The sequence below is a fragment of the Prunus mume genome, linkage group LG3, assembly GCF_029339155.1.
Source record: "Prunus mume cultivar Tortuosa linkage group LG3, ASM2933915v1, whole genome shotgun sequence".
Classification (NCBI taxonomy): Eukaryota; Viridiplantae; Streptophyta; class Magnoliopsida; order Rosales; family Rosaceae; genus Prunus; species Prunus mume.
This window is the reverse complement of record NC_142700.1, coordinates 24617329-24640115: the sequence shown is the minus strand read 5'-3', so window position 1 is coordinate 24640115 and position 22787 is coordinate 24617329. Positions and strand designations below refer to the sequence as shown.

The 22787-nt window shown below is 35.3% G+C and overlaps 1 protein-coding gene, 1 long non-coding RNA gene and 1 pseudogene across 3 annotated transcripts; 1 reads left to right on the top strand and 2 right to left on the bottom strand.

Moving 5' to 3' along the window:
* Positions 1 to 424: 424 nt before the first annotated feature.
* LOC107881243 (uncharacterized) lies at positions 425 to 3477 on the bottom strand. Its single transcript, XM_089048803.1, has 3 exons — positions 1757 to 3477; positions 1234 to 1469; positions 425 to 1192 (listed from the first exon to the last, which is right to left on the bottom strand). The coding sequence occupies exons 1-3, from the start codon at positions 2964 to 2966 to the stop codon at positions 425 to 427; spliced, it is 2214 nt and encodes a 737-aa protein (XP_088904929.1). The 5' UTR covers positions 2967 to 3477.
* Positions 3478 to 12528: 9051 nt separating this feature from the next.
* Positions 12529 to 16070, top strand: LOC148919193 (uncharacterized; annotated as a pseudogene). Its single transcript, XR_016125343.1, has 6 exons — positions 12529 to 12534; positions 14605 to 14820; positions 15022 to 15114; positions 15188 to 15307; positions 15396 to 15612; positions 15859 to 16070. The product of XR_016125343.1 is annotated as an uncharacterized LOC148919193 (transcript).
* A 2833-nt stretch (positions 16071 to 18903) lies between these two features.
* Positions 18904 to 21031, bottom strand: LOC148919192 (uncharacterized). The gene is made up of 2 exons (XR_016125384.1): positions 20083 to 21031; positions 18904 to 19195 (listed from the first exon to the last, which is right to left on the bottom strand). It is a non-coding gene; the product is annotated as an uncharacterized LOC148919192 (long non-coding RNA).
* Between the last annotated feature and the right edge of the window lie 1756 nt (positions 21032 to 22787).

The following is a 22787-nucleotide window of genomic DNA, read 5'->3' as shown; positions in this document are numbered from 1 at the left end:
AACAACTAAAAAGGTGAACTGCAACAAATAACAACGCACTCTCAATACGATGTTAATGCTATTTGATAGAAATAAATTGTTAATACCATGTCATAGAACTATCTTTCAATTTCAACAATGGCATGAACAGTGAGCATTAAATAGCGTTCGTTCATTTATAGATTATTCAAACAGCAGTAATGCTTAATTCATATCAAACTTCAAAACCGAAATTTGCAAAATACCAAAAATGGTAAATATTATGTATTAATACCAAAAATTCAAAGTGTATTCATATGCAGTGACTGCTATTTCACCGTATTAACAACTTGCATATCAATTTCTATTCCTTTCAACTATGATTGTCATTAATCAATCACATAGCACTTTAACTAGTTAAAAACTAACTACTCTCATTCAAGTCTTTATACTCAGAACCTTTACATCAAATAGGAACCTTGCAAGTCCTCCTATTATGACGATCACAAGAACCGCATCTCTTGCACTTCACCTGCCTTTTAGTTTCACTGCTTGACTTGAAGCGCTTTGTCGGAGGTCGTCCCGGAGGCTTTCTTGTATGAGGAGGTAGAAGAAAAACATCTCCAGGAGGAGGCTTCTCAATATCAGGTATGGGAAATATAGGGGTTGCATAAGTAGCCTTATAAAAGTCTGCCTTGTAATACTCATCCACAAAGTTGTACAAACATAACCCGGAATGTTGGATAACTTGAATCGCATGCTGACACGGAAACCCAAGCAATTGCCACTGATAACAGGAGCAAAACCTCTCGTCCAAATTGACCATAACACTCAAATCAGCATGAACTTCAAAAACAGATTCACTCGCGCGACATATCCTCCAATGACGACCCTTTGCAGCTAAATTCTTCAACTCATCCTCAATAACAGGACACAAAACACTACTCCATTTCTCGGATGCAAGCTTCCTCCTAGAAATCATCTCCATCATTTTGATCCTAACAGTGTCAATCATCTCATAAATTGGAAGCCTACGCACATCCTTAACCCATGAATTAAACGACTCGGACAAGGCATTACTAACCTCCCCATACCTCTTTCCCGGAAAAAATGCATTAGCAAAATTTTGGACAGGGAGATCAGCCAAAAACTTATCAATTATTTTTGAACCGCCATCATCTCTTAATTTTTTCAACGTATCTTGATATTCCTCAACAGTCGGTGCATACAACAACTTACAAAAAAGCCATAAAATATGATCCTTGAAAGAGGAACCAACAAAGCATGCGGATACTTCTTTTTCAAGTTCTCTTTCAAATGATATAGACAAAAACCATGGGGAGAAGCAGGAAAAACAGTCCTAACAGCATCGATAATAGCACCATGCCTATCAGAAATGAATGTAAGTTGCCTACCTTCATCAACCAAGACTTCAGATATCCTTTGCAGAAACCACCTCCAATTATCCACAGTTTCACCGGATACAATCGCAAAGGCAAAAGGGAATACTTCTACAAGAAACAGAGAACTATATTAGTTAGTTTGAACTGTAACAGTGTTACCACATAAAGCAGAGTAAAACTACAATGCATAAAAATACTCAGATGCAGTGGTATGAACAGTATAGAAACTGTTCATACCACTCAATGGAAGTCAATAACTACAGCATTTACATTTGCATAACTACACTGTTCATACCACTCAATGGAAGTCAACAACTACAGCATTTACATTTGCATAACTACACTGTTCATACCACTCAATGGAAGTCAACAACTACAGCATTTACATTACATACCTTTATTTCCATTCTTTGCAGTAGCTCCTAGAAGAGTACCCTTGTACTTGTTTGTGACGAAAGTACCATCAATGAACAGCATAGGCCTACACCACCGAAAACCATCAATGGAGGCCTTAAAACATATAAAGATCCGCTGGAAACGAGAACCATCCTCGCCACAGTCAAGCACACAATGAGATCCGACATTGCTGGCCTTCAAAACATTCACATACCAAGGCAGGTGAGCATAAGACAACTCCTCATCACCATGCAAATCCTTAGTAGCCGACTCCTTCCCATACCACGCAACATGATAAGGGATATCCAATCCATAATTCTCCTTCAAATCAGTAATCAGCTCAATAGGCCTTACCAAAGGATTGCTACGAACCTTATCTTTGACAATTGAAGACACCAAACGAGACCCCATTGCCTTATTTCTCTTCTCACGGATCAAACCACTGCAACTGTGTGCATTATTTAAGTTCTTAATATAAAAAAATCCATTTACATTCGACTTAACAGCATGCACATGCCACTCACAGCCATTTGATTCCTTCTTAGCACACACAGCAGTAACACGACGAGGCTCATTTTTCAAATATTTCATCTTAAAACCATTCTCAATCGAGTACTTAGCCAACTTATCACGGAATTCACAAACTCCACCCTCAAACTTCTGACCCTCATGAGTAATATAACCCTCCCAATCAGTAGACAAATACTTACGACCTCCACAACTACCATATTTGCCTAAATATTCACTTCCATACTCACTGCTAATACCATCAAAATCCATACCCAAACAAGAAGGAGAAGCTGCACTTGAATCAACAATACTACCAGTTTGAATTGAATATTTACATGTATCCTCATCTTGTGCAAAACTGTAATTGTTAGGAACAGCCTCCAACAAAAAAGGAGAAGCAATTATGTTCGTATTAACAGCTTGAACATAATTCACTACAGCCTTATCCCTAACAGCAATGTGAATTAATTGATCCTTCGTCACTCCACATACCATAAACATGATTTTCAAATCATCATCCAATTCCAATAAACAATTGGAGCAATCCGTATAAGAGTACCTCAACTCAAAATGACCTAACTTCAGCTTGAACCTACTACACAACTCGTTAGACAGCCAATCAAAAGTAGTAGTTGAAGACAAAATAAGCATTAAAGTTCCACCACCATAGGTGCACTTTGCCACTCTCGAATCATCCATATCTATACAAAAAAACAACAAACAAAACAAAAATGACTACTAGCAATAACAGTGGATGCCGAGTATTAACAGTGAATTATAGTCGACTCAAAAACCAATAGTGCATAAACAGAAAAAACACGAATATACTCAGATTCAACTGAAAAAACCTCAATTAATATGAAAACCAAATCGAATATCACAAAAGTTTCACCACACCTCAAATCAAAACACAAGAGCAAATCCACAATCAAAACGAATCTGAAATCAATCCAAATTATAAACAAAAAGAAACGAAAACCTAATCAGCAACTTAATTAATCGAACATGAAATCACCAAAAATCAGACTACAATATAATCGAATCCTCAAAAAACGAATATGAATTCACAAGAAAAAATCGAAATACCTCAAAATCGAAGATCACAGATCGCACCAAGCTCCAATCGAGTCTCTTGCAGCGCAATATCAATCCAAAAATTACCAAATCAAACAACAAAGAACAAAAAAATTGAAGCAATAGAACTCCAATCTACACCATACTGAGCTGAAGAATCCAAAAGAAGATCAAAACCACATCATACCGAGCTTCGTCAAGAGGTGAACGAAGCTCGCTTCGCTCAAGAACCGAACGGCTCGCTTGGAATATTTGATCCGCGAGGTCGCCAAATGTTTTCGCTATGAGGTCACCAACGTAAATTTTCAGAAATTCCTATCCTAGCTGGCGAATTTTGGGCATGTTTCAAAGAATTCAGACCAAAAGGTCAAAACCGTAATCTAACATAAAAAATAAATCCAAAAATTGACAGCTGTTGGTTTTTGGGTTTATTTTGGGTGTGTTTATATGTTTTAAATAGTCTAGGGTTTTATTATAGTTTAATGTCTAGAATTGGGTGTTTCACTAATTTTCTATAAAAAATAATACCCTAAACCCTAAATTATATATTACTAAAATATAATTTTATAAAAGGGTTTATGGTTTTACAGCCTAATATATAACGTCTTTTAAACCGTAAACCCCAAAAATGATCCTTTAATCCTAAACCCTAATAAATAACAACCCTAAACCATCAAACTACAAGTGATGTTATGACTCATTAAACAATTTATTTTTGGGTGGTCATTTTAAATTTGTATTACTCAAAATGAATTTTTTTAAGGTTTAGAGGGAAGAAAATATATCAATGACTTCATAGGAGTTGACGTTTCATTTTTTGGATTTATTTTATATTTATTTTGAATATTTTGAATTAAAAATAATAAAATATTCTTATATCAACTACAAACCACGTCGGGGTTAATAAATTAAAGACGTTGTAAATCATAATAAACGACTCACTTGTAAAAAGGACGTCGTTTAAAAGAGAAATCATGGTGGATGTTTCACCATCCGACGTAAACTCAATATTCCACGACTCAATCACCGTCGTTAAAAAGTAATACCCTAAACCCTAATATTTTTAAAATATAATTTTATAAAAGGGTTTATAGTTTTACAGCCTAATATATACCAAACATAAACCGTAAACCCCAAAAATTATCTTTTAATCCTAAACCCCAATAAATAACAACCCTAAACCCTAAACCATCAAACTACAAGTGATGTTATGACTCATCAAAACAATTTATTTTTGGGTGGTCATTTTAAATTTGTATTACTCAAACTGAATTTTTTTAAGATTTAGGGGGAAGAAAATATATCAATGACTTCATAGGGGTTGACGTTGCATTTTTTTGATATATTTTATATTTATTATGAATATTTTGAATGAAATAGAATAAAATATTCCTACAAACACAACAAACCACGTCCACTTTAAGAAAGTAACGATGTTGTAAATATAATAAACGACTTACTTGTTGAAAGGACGTCGTTTAAAAGCGAAACCATGGTGAAATTTTCACTAAAACGACGTCCTATCGACGTACAAACGTTATATCACGACTTAAACAAAAAAGGTGTCGCCGTGTAATTTAATTACCACGTCATACCTGTCGTCTAAATATCCTTTTACGTTGGTTTTGTTTCAAACTACTACACGTTGGTTACGCAATTTATTTATTTATTTTTTTAAATTAAGAAAACCTCAACAAATTTTCAGGGAAAAAACGGATGTATATTATAGACAAAATTTGTACATTATATATTATAGACAAAATTTGTACATTATATAAAAATATCAAGTGTTCTAAAAATCCTCTAGTCCACATGAAGGCAAACAAACTCTGCACATTCATTCTTGACTTCATCAATGGCTGCTTGGGAGTATGGCGCTTGCTCTTTTCCTTGACAAACTGCAATCCATAAACAATGATTATTAAGCTTTATAAATAAAAAGAAATTCAATCACAGACGACGCTATTTTCATAACCGACGTAGTATATCGATTCAACGACGGTAATTTTAAAGGACCATCGTTGATAATACAAAAAACGACATAAAATGTATCTGAAAATTTTCTTCTTACCGTCCTCTCAAACTCCAGGGAAGGATCCATGATGATATCTCTCATGAAGCGCATGACATAATACCCGCATTCGACACTGCTGGGTTGCTTTGGTGTGCCTGGCAGAGTTTTCCAAATGGGTGCTTTACGGCCTTGTCTGCCTATGTGGGAATTATAAATTTACAAATTTATAAATAAACCCAATCCTAGACATGTATTTATAAAAAAACCCAAGCACTATTTAAACATAGAAACACACCCAAAATTAACCCCAAAGTCAACTTTTTGGGTGTGTTTATAAATGGGTTTTGAGTGTGTGTAATGATGGGTTTTGGGTGTGTTTATATGTTTAAATAGTGCTTGGGTTTTTTTATAATTTCAACTCCCATTTTGGGTGTTTTAGTGAAACTCCCTTATAAATTTTTATAGCACTGTTCACCATGTTTTTGGCCTCCTCATTAACCACACGATTTTCAGGCAGAGGATCCAGAAAATAGACGATTTCCTTCTTTGCTCTCACAATCAGCAAGACCCAATGACGGCTGCACAAAATTAATATAAAACAAATATATATAAAAAAGTCAGCACAAGAAAACAAACGACGATTATTTATAAAAACGACGTATTATATAGTTTCACACGACGAAATAACGTAGCAATCGACGTCATTATAAATTTATCACGACGGTAATTAACTAACGACGTGGTTAGTCGTTTCAAACGACTCAATAAATAAAGAACCGACGTGGTTAGATGTTTCAAACGGCACAAAATTAGTTAAACAATTTTATACGCAGTGCATCATACAAACAAAATCCTGTTAAGGAGACTAACCCTGGATTGTAAGGCATCATGAAAATCTGTTCACCATCTGTCTTCAAGTCGATCGGCTACAATTCGTGATCTGTCAGTTAGTGACCCAGCGTTGGCACTAACTTGAGCAGGGTCGATAAAGCCAACCATGTTGAGCATATTTGCTACTTTCAAATGATCATATAAGCACCTAAATATATAAAACAAAGATATATAAAAAAGTCAGCATAAAAAACACATGACGGTTATTTATAAAAAACGACGTATTATACAATTTCACACGATGAAATGAAATAGAAATTGACGTTATACTTAATTTATAACGACGGTACATAACTAACGACGTGGTTAGTAGTTTCAAACGACGCAATAAATAAACCACCGACGTCTTATGCTATAATGATTTTTTTTTTCAAACACAAATTTGAGTGTGAAATAAATATTTGATAAGGACAAACCTCATATATACTGCAAGCACAGTAGCCCCAATTTCTTCCATGCCTGCTAACTGTGTAATATCTTCAGGCAAGACGAAGGTACTACGATCTGCACCAAACACCTCCTTCCCAATTGTAAAGGTCACGATCTTCTCCTGAGGCTTTAGTGTGGTTTCCACATAACAATAAAGGGATTGTAAGGAAGATGGCACCTCCACCTTTGAATAATCAGCTACTTCAATACCCTGTTTAAAGAAATAAAGCAAAATAAAATGACGTGGTAATTCAATAAACACGACGGTTTAAAGAAAAAACGTCGTCTGATAATAATTTAAACGACGGTAACAAAACACCGTTGTGTTGAATAATTTATTACGTCATAGGAAACAAATTACGACGTCTAATTTGAAAACAAACGACGGTTTAAAGAAACTATTGATGTCTGAAATTTGAAAAACAAATAAAAAAGGCAAAGTTATGAGAATATACCTTTTCATCATGCTTTTCTTCATCTTCTTTTTTTTCTTCTCTTCATCTTCTTTTCTTCTTTCTTCTCTTCATCTTTTTCTTCTTTTTTTCTTCATCTTTTTTTTCTTCTTTATTCTCTTCAACTTTTTTTTCTTCTTTCTTCTCTTCATCTTGATTTTCTAAATCCCCAGATTTCTATTTTAAGTAAAAAAGAAATATATATATATATATATAAGATGATTGTACAGAAAGTAAAAATTAAATCAAAACGTCGTTGTAAGCCATAACTTAAGACGGTATGTAAAAATTATGGACGTCTTAAAATTATTAAACGATGGTAAATAACAAACGTCGTGGGGATTCAAATATTACGTCGTTAAGGACTAAAACCGTCGTCTAAATCACCACAAAAGTTTTCAAAAATAACGACTTCTAATGGCGTGTAAAACAAGTAAACTAAATACGACGTTGTATTGAAATACAAAAGACGGTTTATTAATAAAATCGTCGTGGTATGTATTTCAAACGACGGTTTGCTTCATAATAACGACGTCTAATAGCTCTTTTAAAAAATAGAGAATTCAAAGTTCAGATATGTTACCATTTTTTCCTGCTTTTCCCCATTTTTGGTAGTATCATCCTCAAAATGTAGGGATCTCACATCCCCAGAGCAGCTTGCTTTGTCAGACATTGGATTTTCGGGACTTTGCTCTAGACCTTGGTTTTGACAGGGGCTAGTTTTCGGTTTAAGCATGCTTGGATCAAAATTGGGGATGAGTTGGGAAAGCTGATTCAGTAAATATTCCTTCTCAGCCTCTACCAATTGCTTGGTTCTAGCCTCCATCCTTAAAGTCTCTTCCCTTGATCTAGTTCCATCTTCTTAGTCTCTTCTTGAAGGACAATTCTTACACTTTCCTTCAATTGATCGGCAAACTTTACCCTTTGTTGTCTAGGTAAATTGAAGTATTGCCTAGGAAAATCCCAGCACCTACCCCTCTTACTCTCCCTGGATGCTCGGGACCCAAAGCCAAGGTCAACACATCATTACTGCCAGATACAATGAGACTGCCTTCAGCGACTTGTTTTTGCAATTCATCCTAAAACAAAGACATATAAAAAAGTCAGCACAAGAAAACACACGACGGTTATTTATAAAAAAAATGACGTATTATATAATTTCACACTACGCAGTAATATAGAAATCGACGTTATAATATATTTATAACGACGTTACTTAAAGAACGACGTGGTTAGTTGTTTCAAACGACGCAATAAATAAACCACCGACGTCTTATGCTATAATTAAAAAAAACAGAGTAGCGATTCCAAATTCAGATCTGTAACGACGTTTTTAAAACATCTCGACGTAGTAATATATTCAAACGATGAAATAAATAAAACACCGACGAGACAATCTTTGTCTTGTCTAGCTTTCTTCCATAAGGTAGATCGATCAATTTCTACCTCAGGCATGGTTTCCTCCAATTGATCCTCCAAACCAGCATATCCTTTTCGAGACAATCGATGATTGTACTCAAGTTTCTCCCTAATCTTTGAATGTTGAGAATGCACAGACACAAATTCTTGGGATAACCTTGAAGCCACAAAGGCATCCCATTCTGCTTTCTCTATGAATTTATATAGTTCAGGGGGTTGGCTTAATTTCTCCCTCTCCTTGATGTATGGAAGGATATAATGCCTCGTTAGTGGTGAAATCCTTTCATTTCTTGGCAGCATAAGATAACACTAGGTTCTTGCCTCCTTGACCTACCACAAAAGCCATGTCAACGGCTTCCCAAATCTGCTCCTTTATATCCTTGGGGATTTCAGCCCATTTCTTGTCCACAAGTGGGACTCTGGAGCGTGCCAACACACCAATGTAAGACTGCATCTCAGTATGTGCAGGGCCACATCCTTTCCCCCTTTTATTGTACTCAACAACTGGCTTGATTTTCTGAAATTTTCTCTTCACAACACGAGGCATTGTGCTCATACCTCGACCTGACTTTGAATCCTCAGAAATTGTTGTCGTGCTGGCTAGTTCTGTCTCAGCAGATGAAACAAACTTCATCTTCTTCAAGGACTTGTCTTGAGGAGTTACCATTCCAAGCTCCTTACATCCATTTTTTTTGGAGCCAGAGTCCTTACTTTGGTCTTGAGAAACCATGGTAACAGACAAATCAAACCTGCAAGTGAAAATATTTCAGAAAAAATTCATAACACAAACGACGGTTATTCATAAAACACGACGTATGATAAAATTTTACACGACGCAATGACATAACATCAGACGTAATAAATGTTTAAAATGATGGTACTTAAACAACGATGAAACAATACAAAAGAAGACGTAATAAGAAGTTATTACAGCGATATTTACACTCCGTCGTGATATTTAAATTCAAACGACGTTAATATTAATATAACGTCGTGGTATTAAAATTAACACGACATGAATAATAAGATACGTCTATATAAGATTCCAAACCCTTCTTTCTTTGTATGTGAATGTTTGATTGCAGGTTTGATTTCTCTGAACCATGGTTTTTATTTTTCCTAATTTGATAAAATACAAAGACAAAGAAAGAAGGTTTTGGAATCTTATATAGATGACGGTATCTTAGTATAACGTCGTGGTATTAACATTCACACGACGTGAATAATAGTATTAACATTCACACGACGTGAATAATAAGATACCGTCGTCTATATAAGATCCCAAACCCTACTTTCTTTTTCTTTGTATTTTATCAAATGAGGAAGAACAAAAACCATGGTTCAGAGAAATCAAACCTGCAATCAAACAAGAAAATAAAAAAACGACGGTCATTTTAAAAACAACTTAGATCAATTTTCAGACGACGCTAGGGCGACTGATGAACCGTCGTGGTCTACATATTTAACCACGTAAATAAGAAGCTACCGTCGTCTTATTTAGTTGAAGTAGTTGTGTTCGAAGTTGAAAAATTTCCCTCTTGTCTGTATATTTTATCAAACTTGAAAGAATTAAAATGATTTTGGCCAAAAAAAAGGTAAAAAGATTTTCAAAACAAAAACCGTATGAGCATGCAAAACAGCAACAAAAATAGTGAGAAATGAAAGCTTACCTTTTGCGTACAATGAAAGCTTCCTCTCGGAGTTTGGTGTTTAAGTTCGTAGAAGACGATTTAAGACGATGAGATACACCGACTTCTCGACAAGGAAAAAGATTTATAAGTTTTCTCTGAGATTGAAATTTTTATTGGGTTTAAACAGTGCATGTGTAAATCAGGTAGACGAAAAGTTGAATATATACACAAACCGTTTCATAAAAATAAGACGGTGGTTTACAGAGAACGACAACATATAAATAAATAACTACGACGATAATTTGAACTTAGGGCGTGGTAAATAAATACAACAGTAGTGTTGTAGGTACCGTCGTAGTAAACTCCAAAATAAAAGTCGATAAATTAATATCTCGCGTCAAGGTACAAGGATTTAACACGTCGTTTTTTTGTAATACACCGACGTGGATGTTTATAATATACTATGTATATTAAATAATAACCGACGTGGATTTTACAATTAAACAGCGTTTTTTGTGTAATGACCGCCGTGGGTTTTAAAAATTTATTGTATAAATTTATCGCTTTCTTTTAGTTTCAGTTTTCATTTAGGGTTCCAAGTTCTTCCTCTCTCACAGACACTCTCTCTCACCTCTCAAAGACAATAATTTGGATGTCTTTCTCAAAGAGAAATTAAGCTTACTCTCCAACAAATCTATGTCCACAAGAAGAAGCTTGTCATCTAGACTTCTCACTTACGTGATCAGGCCTGATAGGAGACTTAGTGCTTCTGAATACTCCTTGCTTTCCATCAAAAGAGATGCAAGCCTGGCCTCCACTCGCTGTCGAAGGAAAGTTCGCTTCTCAAAGACGGGTCCACTGTGCCATTTCTTTGCAAAGGGAAATCAAGATCGATGTGCCTGATCCTCTGTCAGATTTGTGATAGCCTGTTCCTTTATCCGTAGAGCTTCAGAAGAAGAAGATGGGTTTTCAAGAATGCTATAAAGAATAGAAATTGCTTCAGATGGCCTCTAAAGCCTGAGCAATCGAATTTGTAAAGACATTGTCAATGCTTTGAACTATCCAAGTCCTGCAGAAAGAGAACATATCAAATTTGAAATAACGACGGTTTTTTGTTCTATCGTCGTCTTTTTTGTCGTCGTAGTATATTAAAGTAAGATGGCGGTAGGCAGAGGCGACTGTTACGCAAGAAGGTGCAATGCATCTTCTCTCGCCCGGAAAAACTATTGTAGGTGCTTCAAATTGCCCATTTTCTCAACTGGTGTACATATTACCGTATTTCCATTTTCAAAATTTAAGTAAATGTCTTTGTCCTTTTACTTTCATTTATTTTTATATTACTTTATTTACTTAAGTTTACAATGTAAATAAGGAAGTACCCCTCATTTGAATTCAAACAAAAATACTAGAAAATCAAATTCCCACCAAATCAAAATATGAAAAATCGGTTTTAGTGCAAAATACGATTTAGGCTGAAAATGATGGCTCATTAAGTCAATATATACTTCATACTAAAATCCCATAAAATCAAATTTTCTTATTTGATGTGTAAGGAATAAAAGCCACCAAAAATTATCTTGAGAAAATGATTTTCCGAAAAACTATTTTTCATACTTAGTCAATATTGCACCTCCGTTAAAAAATTTCTAGGTCCGCCAGTGGCGGTAGGTTTATAATTACCGATGTAGATTATTTTTGTTAACGTCGTTAAGTGTAATATAACCGACATGGATTTGATTTTTTAATTATAAATAGAGTTTTTTTTTCTGAGTTCTTTCAGTTTTAGTTTTCAATTACAGTGCGTTATAAATAAAGTTTTTTTTCTCGAGGAAATTTAAATGACGGAAATTAATGTTCTAGAATTTGTAAAGTTTTTGTTTGAGTGATTGATTTAAATCAAATACGAATATAAAAACAACGACGGTTTTTTGTTCTACCGTCATCTTTTTTGACGTAAGATGGCGGTAGGTTTATAATTTCGCTCGCCTTTAATTTTTACATCGCCATTTTAATTGATTCTCGCTGCTGGTTTTTGCTCGAGACTAAGACGACGCAATATATTTGTTTCGCGACATGGATTCTTTTTGTTAAATGTCGTTAGGTGTAATATAACCGATCGTGGATTTGATTTTTTAATTATAAATAGATTTTTTTTTCCCGAGTTCTTTCAGTTTTAGTTTTCAATTACAGTGCGTTATAAATAGAGTTTTTTTTCCCGAGGAAATTTAAATGACGGAAATTAATGTTCTAGAATTTGTAAAGTTTCTTGTTTGGGTGACTGATTTAAATCAAATACGAATATAAAAACAACGACGGTTTTTTGTTCTACCGTCGTCGTTTTTTGTCGTAAGATGGCGGTAGGTTTATAATTTCCGACGTCTTTAATTTCTACGTCAGTTACTTAATTGATTATATCGTTGGTTTTTTGCTCTGAGACTAAGACGACGCAATATATTTGTTTCGGGACGTGGATTCGTTTTGTTAAACGTTGTTATGTGTAATATAACCGACGTGGATTTGATTTTTTAATTATAAATAGATTTTTTTTCACGAGTTCTTTCAGTTTTAGTTTTCAATTAGGGTTTCAACTTCTTCTTGCCCTTTTCTCTGTCTCACCTCACCTCTTAGGAGGCAATTGTTTGGATGTTGGTGTGTGTGTATGTTTGTGTATCTGATTCACAAACATACACACATCACCAATTTTCAAAAAATTGTCTATCTGATTGCAAATCTGTGGCTGCGGTCGTGAAATTTTAGGAGGCAATTGTTTGGATGTTGATGTGTGTGTGCGTTTGTGTAAATACACAAACACACACATCATCAACTTCCAAAAATTGTCTCTCCGATTGCAAACTGAGGCTGCCGTCGTCAAATTTCAGAGGCAATTTTTTGAATGTTAATGTGTATGTGCGTTTGTGTATCTCAAAGACACAAATACACATACATCATTAACCTCTAAAATATTGTCTTTCTGGTAAGATTATGATGAGGAATAGAGTTCCATCTGGTAAGATTTCGTAACCCTTGGGATCTCAGAAAAATGTGATTATGTCGGCGGTTTTCTATATAAACCGTCGTGCTTATTTCAATTCTTGTCATTAAGTTGATCTACCGACGTAGGATAACAAAATCCAAGAAATAAATTGTTAAAAAAAATTCTTATTTAGACAACGGTTTAAATATAAGGTATGACGTATAAAGTGAATAAATACGACGTTAAAGTTTATAATACATCGTTAAATGAAAACCCCCAACGTAGTGAGAGTTAAAGATACCGTCGTAGAATTATACGAGAAAGACGTCGATATATTTATCTATGCCGTAGTTGTACATTAATTTAATACGACGGTATTTTGTATTATACCGCCGTGGATTTATTTATAATTATACGGCGCCTTATACGAAAACTTGGTCGTGTTAATTTCTGAGTAAAAACAGCGGCTTTTTTTTACATTGTCGTCTATACTTTCTACGTCGATCTATTCATAACTTCTGCCGTTCTTTGTTGGCTTAGATTTTTGTCTGCGGAAATCTCATTTCAATAAGACGTCGGTTTTTTAATTAGGTGCATCGTCTTTTATGAACAACCATTAGAATCTCCATTTTTAGGTGTCTAAGGTGTTATTACACGGCGGTTTTATAGAACCGTCATCTTTTAAAAAACAACGACGGTTTTTCCTTAGACCGTCGTTTTTTTCTGGTCGTCTTTGTCACTTTTTGTAGGGTCCCATCTAAGCTGCTATTGATTCTGAGATATGCATCATGCATATCTCTGAATCAACAACTGCCAATTAATCTCTGTAATTTGACTAACCTTTTTTTTGTTTTGATTCAAACATTTTTCCCTCTTTCGATCCTCGGTTGTCCTTTTGGGTTTTCTGCTCAAAGGCAAAGGCCATTATTATGTCACACTGTCTTCTTCACACCCACATACTTTATTATTTTACTCACTGATAAGATTGTGGAGTTTATTTATTTGCATGTATTTGAAGATTATTAAATTTTTCTCTTGACAAAGTGATAATTAAAATGATTCGAATGTATGATAGGCCTTGATCATTGATCTTAATGCTGGAAAGTGAATTTTTTTTTTTTAAATGGAACGTAATGAATCTAACTAAAGCTTTTTCTTTTCTGAAACTGCATATGGTACACTGTTTCCATATCAAATATATACGATTTATGATATGTTGTATAAATACCAGACCATCAACAAACTTCTTTGAGGGCAAATTTCTCCCCACCAGATGTGTAGTTCTGAGTTTTCACAAAATGATGTAGGGGTCTCTGTTCTTTGGAAAGAGTTATGTTCACATTCTCTGTGAAGGATGTCCATTATTACATAAGAGGATGTTCAATGTATTCATATGCCAATTACCTTCGTACATGTGATTGTGGGCCAATTACCTGTATTTTTTTTATGGTAGCAAAAGTTCAGTCTTGATGATTGCCACAAGAAATACACTTTTCGAAAGTTACGCAAACTTTGGAGGGATCATCGATCTAATTTAGTGAAAATGGTGATGAAGCAAGCTCAAGTGGTTGGCCTACCACACGCTGCTTCTCTTCTCAAACCGGACAATGTAAAAACTATGGACGAATGGCTCTCATTTCTCAAAGAACGAACTAGTCAAGAAACTAGAGTAAGTGTGGCTTTACTTTTTCATCTTTATTGTGTCTTAATCTTTGGTGTTGGCTGCCATTGATGATGTTGTAGATATTGATTGAGTGTTTCACGAATTTGATTTGAGTGATACATCTTATATTTGGATATGTACCTATGTTTGTTGGGTCAAATTGATTTATATTTTAGCGTTAATTTGTTATGTTCTCTCTTTGCGTAGGGAAAGTGTCAAAACTTCAAGGAAATGAGGGCAACACAAACTTTAGTGCATAGGACAAGCTGTAAAAGCTTTGCCTGCATAGAGGATGAACTGGTAAGAATGATATTAGTTTGATCTCAATTTGTAGTGTGAGTATTGACTTTTTTTTTTCTTTTTTTTTTTCCAGCTACAGAAAAGTGAGACACCAAATGCAATTTCAAGGACCGATGTTTGAATCTATGGATACGAAAAGAGAAAGAAGAATGAGGATGATGACGTTGAAGATCCAGATTTAGTGGTAAAAACTGTTTGCTGCATATTTTTAGTGCTTATCCTGTGATTGATATTTAAGTTTTTATTTTTGTGGTGGTAAATTTTCAGAAAGAAGAGAAAAGTACAAAAAAGAACAAGGACAACAGAAATGTTCTATTAAAGACGATGCTGTAGCAAAAGTAGTTGGTCCTGATCCACGAGGACGAGTAAGAGGAATGGGGTTTGGGGTTTGGGGTTTGTGTTCGTGATCAATTCAATAGATTGGAAAATGAGGTTATAGAATTGAAAAACCAAATGACAGATCTTCTTACTCGAATAGCAACAGGGGAGATTAACATTGTAAGTCCTATTCATATAACAAATATTCTTACTCGAATACCAAATGTTTGAGTTATAAATTTGTTATTCAATTAATGTCTTCCTTAATGTTATAGGAGAAGGAAAACTTAAGTGTCCAACATTCTGCTAATGAGAGTGTACAAAGCAAACAAAAGGTAATCAAGTCATGACTGTGATATATATATATATATATATATATATATATATTGTAAATTGTCATGTTTTCTACTCATTGGGATCCTGTAGGTTTTTCTCAAACGGTCAAAGAATGCTCATGAATATTGTCTACTGATAAAGGACATTATTTTAGCATAGGTTCATGTTAGAGACTTATTTTTGTTGTTATCTTCACTAGTGAATGGATTCGAGGCTGTGAAAATGTTTGGGAATGTTTGGCAGCACTCTTATGTGTTTCTTATGTACTCTTAAGAGTTCGAATTTTGAATTGATTATGATGGTGATTTCAATGATTAGTTTTTTTATATATCTCGTATATTTATTTGAACTGAAAGTGTTTCTTTGTTAAACTCAAATGCCAAGGTTAATAATGAAGAAATATATTGTCAAATTGAATTGGAATAATCAGGAAATTGGATTATATTTATAATAATAAAAAAATTTAAAAAAACACACACAGACACGGCGTGCAAAATGCGCCGTTAGTAAGTACGAAATTAAAGCTTTTATGGCGTGCTTAAGAAGCCGTGTAATGTATGCCAATTAAAGCGTAAACAATGAGCCGTAAATATATATCAAATAAAGCTTTTATGGTGCACCAAAAGTGCAGTGTAATGTAGATGCAAAAAAAAAAGAAAAAAAAGAGTAGTGTAATGTATACCAATTAAGGCGTGCAAAATGTGTTGTAAATAGTTGTTCAAACCTGGTACGAGAACTCAATCATGGCGCGCCTTATTAACGCTTGCGGCAAGCGGATGCACACCGTAAAAAGAAAAGGCTTTTTACGGCTTGGTCTTTCGTGGCACGCAATCGCATGCCGTGAATGTAAATACCTGATTTTCTTGTAGTGCATGGTTGTCGCCTAGCAGTAAGTCACGGTTATCCGAGCTAAATAAGACGTTGTGAAAGAACCTATTCAAAGTGGAATGACCATGCAATTGAATCCTTTTCTTATGTCAATACTCCTTATTCACATTATTAGATTATGGAATTCCATTGTCAATTTCCTAATGTGAATCATTCCTTTTATATGATTATCCTGGTAAGATTTGAAGACTTCTTCTTTCAAGTCTTATCCACTACTCTGCACAGAGATTTAACCAATCATATCTTGGAGTATTCTCACCCCTTTACTGAGAGTAGAGATTCCTTATTATACATTCATTTGCTTCCATGACTCTATTGAAAATCCTGATGAGCACCTTTAAGCTATGCCTAATTTAGTATAACGGTATAGTGCCCTCAAAGATTAACAACATAGCCTCTATGAGGCCTTAGGTCTAAGGATTAGTTCGCACAATTACAATTTATGAGTTCCAGCTTGACATGTGAGTAAAGACTTGTTGGTTGACCACAATTTTTCCCTTTACTGATTGATTGTTTTATCCATTTCTCACGAGCTCAATATTTCACTGCCTATCATATCCCATTGTAAATATGAAAAATTTGCAATGTTTACGTGGAAATGGCATTCGATTCTACTTAGTTCAATATCAATATCAATTTCGAAGCTATTGTTATTGGTATAATGTTGCTTCATGATAAGCCTATAATATATATATATATATATATATATTATGCCTCATTTGCTTATTTATTTGTTAATTTCCTTAGATTAAATTGGTTGTTTTAATTGGTTTTGTGAGATTTGTGAAAGAATTGTGAAATATGAGAAATTGAGGTAAAAAGGGGCAAGAAGATGAAGATTGGAGATTAATTAAAAAGAAGCCAAATCATTCATTTTGTTGCAAGGAGTGCTATCAAATTTCTTAGTTCAAGATGATTCAAGTCAAACAAGGAGAAATAAAGAATACCTTATATTAGAAGAAATCCTATTTTTATAATAATTGTAATTATACCTTAGATAGGTAGGATTTCTAGGAGTACTATAAATAAGGAGTTTCGATCATTGATCAAAGGATCCTCGATCATCTACCATCAAATTCCTACATATTCATATTCATAGCCAAAACACCCAAAGGAGAATACGAAGAGCTTGCGCAACCTTGGCGTTCTACTTGGAGAAATCGGTGCCATAGTGCTTTACCATCTTTTTCATCCTTTACATTATTTACTTAATCTCAATTTCTTTTACTTGCTTAATTAGATTTTAATCATCATAATTCTCTCATCGTTTAATTCAAATATAATTATAAATAAATCACTCTAGTATTTAATAGAATAACTTGATTCATGTTGGAACAATACTCTATTTACTACTATATTAATTTGAGAGATATTGTCTACTCACAATTAATCACATCACTTCACATTTTTCATGTATTGTTTTCCATTGTATTCCCACCTGCCCAATTCTACATTTTTACTTGGCTTTCTGCTACAAATTATCTTGCAATTTTGAATGGTTGTTTATTATTATTATTTTTTTAAAGAGAAAATGGTTGTGGTTTTTTAAGTTATGCGTTACTTGGTAGTTAAAGTCAGCATGGTGAAGGATAAAGGAGATGACGGTGCAGGCACACATGTCGGGACAAATAATCTGGGTAGGTGCCCAATCAGGCAGTCACTCAGATGCTTGTGCTGCCCCAACATAATGGAAATTCCCTTCCCACATTACGTTCAATTATGCAAGAAAAGATGTAAGATGCATTTCCTTTGGTGTCATATCCTTATTTATAAGGATATTGAATTGCTTGTTATCATGTCGACTTCTTTATTCTTTGCTCATTTCTTTCAAGTGTGCTATTCTTTGCTTTATGTGAAACAAGATTTGTGTCCTGCAAACCACAGATGAATTCTATGAGTGCAACACAATATCTAGTATTTGAAGCCTCTCTCTCTCTCTCTCTCTCTCTCTCTCTCTCTCTCTCTCTCTCTCTTCCATATTTATGAAAATTGTTGATGCAAAAAAATGGTTCGACACTTTTGCTCAACTTAGTTGTGTTGAGCCTTTGGAATGCTCTGGGCCTCGGTAAGACCTAGGGCACCAGTGTGGTATCGGCCGAAAGAGAGACAAAACCTGACCCAAATTCCACTTTGGGATTCGAGCTGAACCCTGTGCGTGTCCAACACTTGGCGGGTGCCGAGCACAATGACTAAATTGCCCTTCTAGTTAAAATTCAAGTTTATTACAAGTTCGACATCTACCGAAAATTTGGCAAAGCCTCCCCAGTAATTTGATCATTTCCCATAATTTCCACCTGTCCAAAGCATGTATATACATATCCCAACTGCCAGCATGAAATCAATCTACATCCAGACCATTCAATCTGAACTAAACAGCCTCAGGCTATACAAAAAGTCCTAGGGCAATTCATCAGAGCAACTAATTCAAGAATTTACAACAGCACAATTTGATTTCAAAAGAAAATCCTACATAAAAGAGAGAGAGTGGAGTGGAGTGTGGAATCTGTCCGATGGTGTCGCTCTGGTCCACATCTAATGCCTGGGGGCGCAAAACATTCAAAAAAAATGTGAGTGGACAAAAATAAAGTTTTAGAAAATAATATGTGAACATACTAACCCCAGTGTAAAAACGGTTAGAAAACTCAATTATCTCAAGATTCTATATTCGTACAGAAATCAAGCATGCATATTTATATTTATATAACCACTCCCTCATTCAAACAATTCAACAAACCAAAAGCAAACATCGAAAAAGAAATAATTTCCTTTCACCGAGGTGTACCCATTATATTTCAGTCAATTCCTTAATTTCTGTCAATTCCTTTAGTTTCCATCAATTCCTTTATTTTCCACAATTCCCTTATTTTCCGTCAATTCCTCATGCCACCAAAGTGACACGTCCTCGCAAGTCGACCCAAGCCGCAATCCTCGCAAGATTCAGGGGACATTTAGTCGGCCTGATCTGCATTCCTCGCTCCCATGACCCGAGCGTCCTCAAAACTCGTGGGGCAAATGTCAAGCGCGCTAACAAAACCGAAGGCAACTAGGATGTCCGTGGACATCGTCATATCCGAAGGCAACCATTTTATCCGAAGGCAACTTTTATTCTGAAGGCAACATTTTAATCCGAAGGCAACCTTGGGTACCTAGGGTGGTTTTTAAAATAAATATATGTTTCTAAAAAAGATTGAAATTTATAAAACTATTTCTTAATTATCCATAAATCCTGCTGCCACTCAATCCAACAAATTATCTCAATTCTTACTTTCCATACCCCTTTTTAACACATTCACTAGGCAGCATATAAATAAAAATATTTAAATTCATCAATCATGCTAGGAAAATCACAATCAATAAAACTTATTCAATATCAAATAATGAAATTCAATTGCATAAAAATCATTTATAAAACAAAAGTCCACTCACTGAGCGTCCGAGCTCGCCTGACCCTTTGAGGGTCCCTCCTACTGGTCAACTGGTGCCCGAGTACCTATTTATGCCATTACAAACATTTAATTAATAGAATTACTCAACATAAATATTTACTCCAAAACCTTGACTCCTGGCTTCTAAAAGTGTGTGCACTTATGTTAAGACCATTCCTATGCCCACTTAAACATTTCAGACGGTTAGAATGGTCCAAAAAGACCTGAGACTCGATAAGCGATAAATTTCCATATTGGTCAACTCAGGACCCCGTGGGGTCCACGACCTCCAATTATCAATCCGAGAGTTCCTATAGGTTCCACATATTTTAATAGCTATGCCCTGCAAGTTTGGTCCCAAATCAGACGGTCGGATTAATCACGAACGCTCGATCAGACGGTTATCGATTATTTAAATTTTAAATTGTTGAATCAGAACATTCAGGGCTCCGATTCACGATCCGTGAAATCCTACATGATCCTAGGAGTGCCTGGATCAACATATATTAAATTGGAGACGATCCAACGGTTCGATCATATCGAACCCGGATAAAGCATAATATGCAATATCCGATCGACGATCAAACGGTAACCAAATTAGAATCCGAGCATACCGTCATGCTCGGGACGACGTGGGGAGCATTCTAGGACAAAAAACCAACATTGACGCCCCGACGACGCGCTGCCACCGCCGACGAGTGTATTGAGTAATTTTCCGGCGATCGGAAAATTCCAAACCGCCGGCCAATAATCATACCTACGGATTAAGCACATCAAGGGGAGTAACTTTATACCTTGACTCGACGATCAATTCCAACCTTAAAGCCCTCGAACGAAGCTTTCTGTCACTTGAAAACCTAGAAAATTTAGTTTCAAAATCAACGAAATTGGAATGGATTCACGTTAGGTTTCGAGGGACAACACAAAGGGAAGGTAGGAGAGTAGTTTAGGTGTAAGAAAGCATCACCCAATCCGGAAAGTGAGAACCTAAGCAGCTATGTGAGTGTGAGCGCGAGGGAAAGAGCAGAGTCAGCAAGGGGAATTTACTCTTAGCTGTACTTCGGTTTGCTTCTTCATGGAGAGTTCTTGGCTATACTTTGAAACTTACTCTTCTAACTTGTTTGACTGTTTTATGTTATACCAGACTATATGTTCACACTACTTGCACTAGTCCTTTACCTACCTACAGGTATAATTTGATTCCTATCATCAAAAGAGAAAGAGAAAGAAACATAAGTCATAGTTTCGTTTGCCACAACTCATCGTTGACACAGGTTTTAAAAGGTTCTCTATGTTTTCTAAGTTTACGAACTTACGAAACCTCTCTAGTACAATTTGTGACGTCCTTCGTGTCAAAGGAGCACTATTCCGCACCAGAACACATCATACTACCAAAACTTAAGGATGCACACAAGGTGCAGACTCTACAGGAATTTGAACCTAATGCTCTGATACCAAGTTGATAGGACTCGACCCAAAGTCCACTTTGAATCAAACCCTGTGCGTACCCGACACTTGGCAAGTGTCGGGCACTTTGACCAAAATGCCCTTTTAAGTTTCCAAATTCTTTTCTTCAAGTTTGACTTCACAAAATTCGCGATTCTCCTCTGAATTCGCTCGTTTCCCAAAAATTTTACCTATATAAAACATGATTTCATAATCCCAAACGTTCAGCATGCACAATAATAGAATTCATGTAACCAAACATAACATCATTTCGGCCTCAGGCCTCTTTAACTCAAATAAATCATTCTGCCATCTGAAATTGATCTCAACTTTTAGAACATCCAGAGTGCATTAGCAATTTCAAAATAGCTTAGTAGAACAACCTTTCAAACACTTAAACTTATGGCTGCACCTAGTAACTATAGGTTGCCTACGTACCCTTACTGGGGGATCAAACCATGCATAGTTCTTTCACTTAGTATATTTACACATAAATAGGCTACTCAAAGAATTTCCTCAAATCCATGAATCAATTTAAATTTTACTTGCGTAAATCATATGTAAAAACAAACAAACTCACAGAAAGCTCATGTACGTGAATGAAGAACAAAAACCACTCATTACTTGCCTCATAAAATCAGAAAAATAGTTATTAAAACTTTTACCCAAAAATACCAAGATAAAATCCTCAGTTTTTTTTTTTTAACCTCTTAAAAACCCAAATATTCTCCACCTAGGCGTACCCCCATTCATATTATGTCAATTCCTTTAATATACCATCAATTCCAATATTAATCTGTCAATTCCAGTAATAATCCATCAATTCCAATATTCTTCCGTCAATTCCAGTAATAATCCACAATTCCAGTAATAATATGTCAATTCCTTGTGCCACATAATGCGACACATCCTCGCAGGTCTCGGAAATTCAAAGTCACCCGAGCCGCATTCCTCGCAAGACTCGGGGGATATTTAGTCAGCCTAAGCCGCATTGCTCGCAAGGCCTCGGAGACATAAAGTCAACCGAATAGCAATATTCGCACCACACAGTTCAGGCGTCCCCGAAACTCGTGGGGCATTGTCGTAAATGACAAAACTGTTTCGAAGTCAACGAGGGCTACTCCTATGGTGGGTTTGAAAACTGTGGTCTGAAACTCATCATAAATTTTCCCTTATTTCACAATCCATTTTCCAACCTTTTATATCAACTTTCCAATAAATTAATTCTCAATTACACTTAAAATATACACCACATTCTGA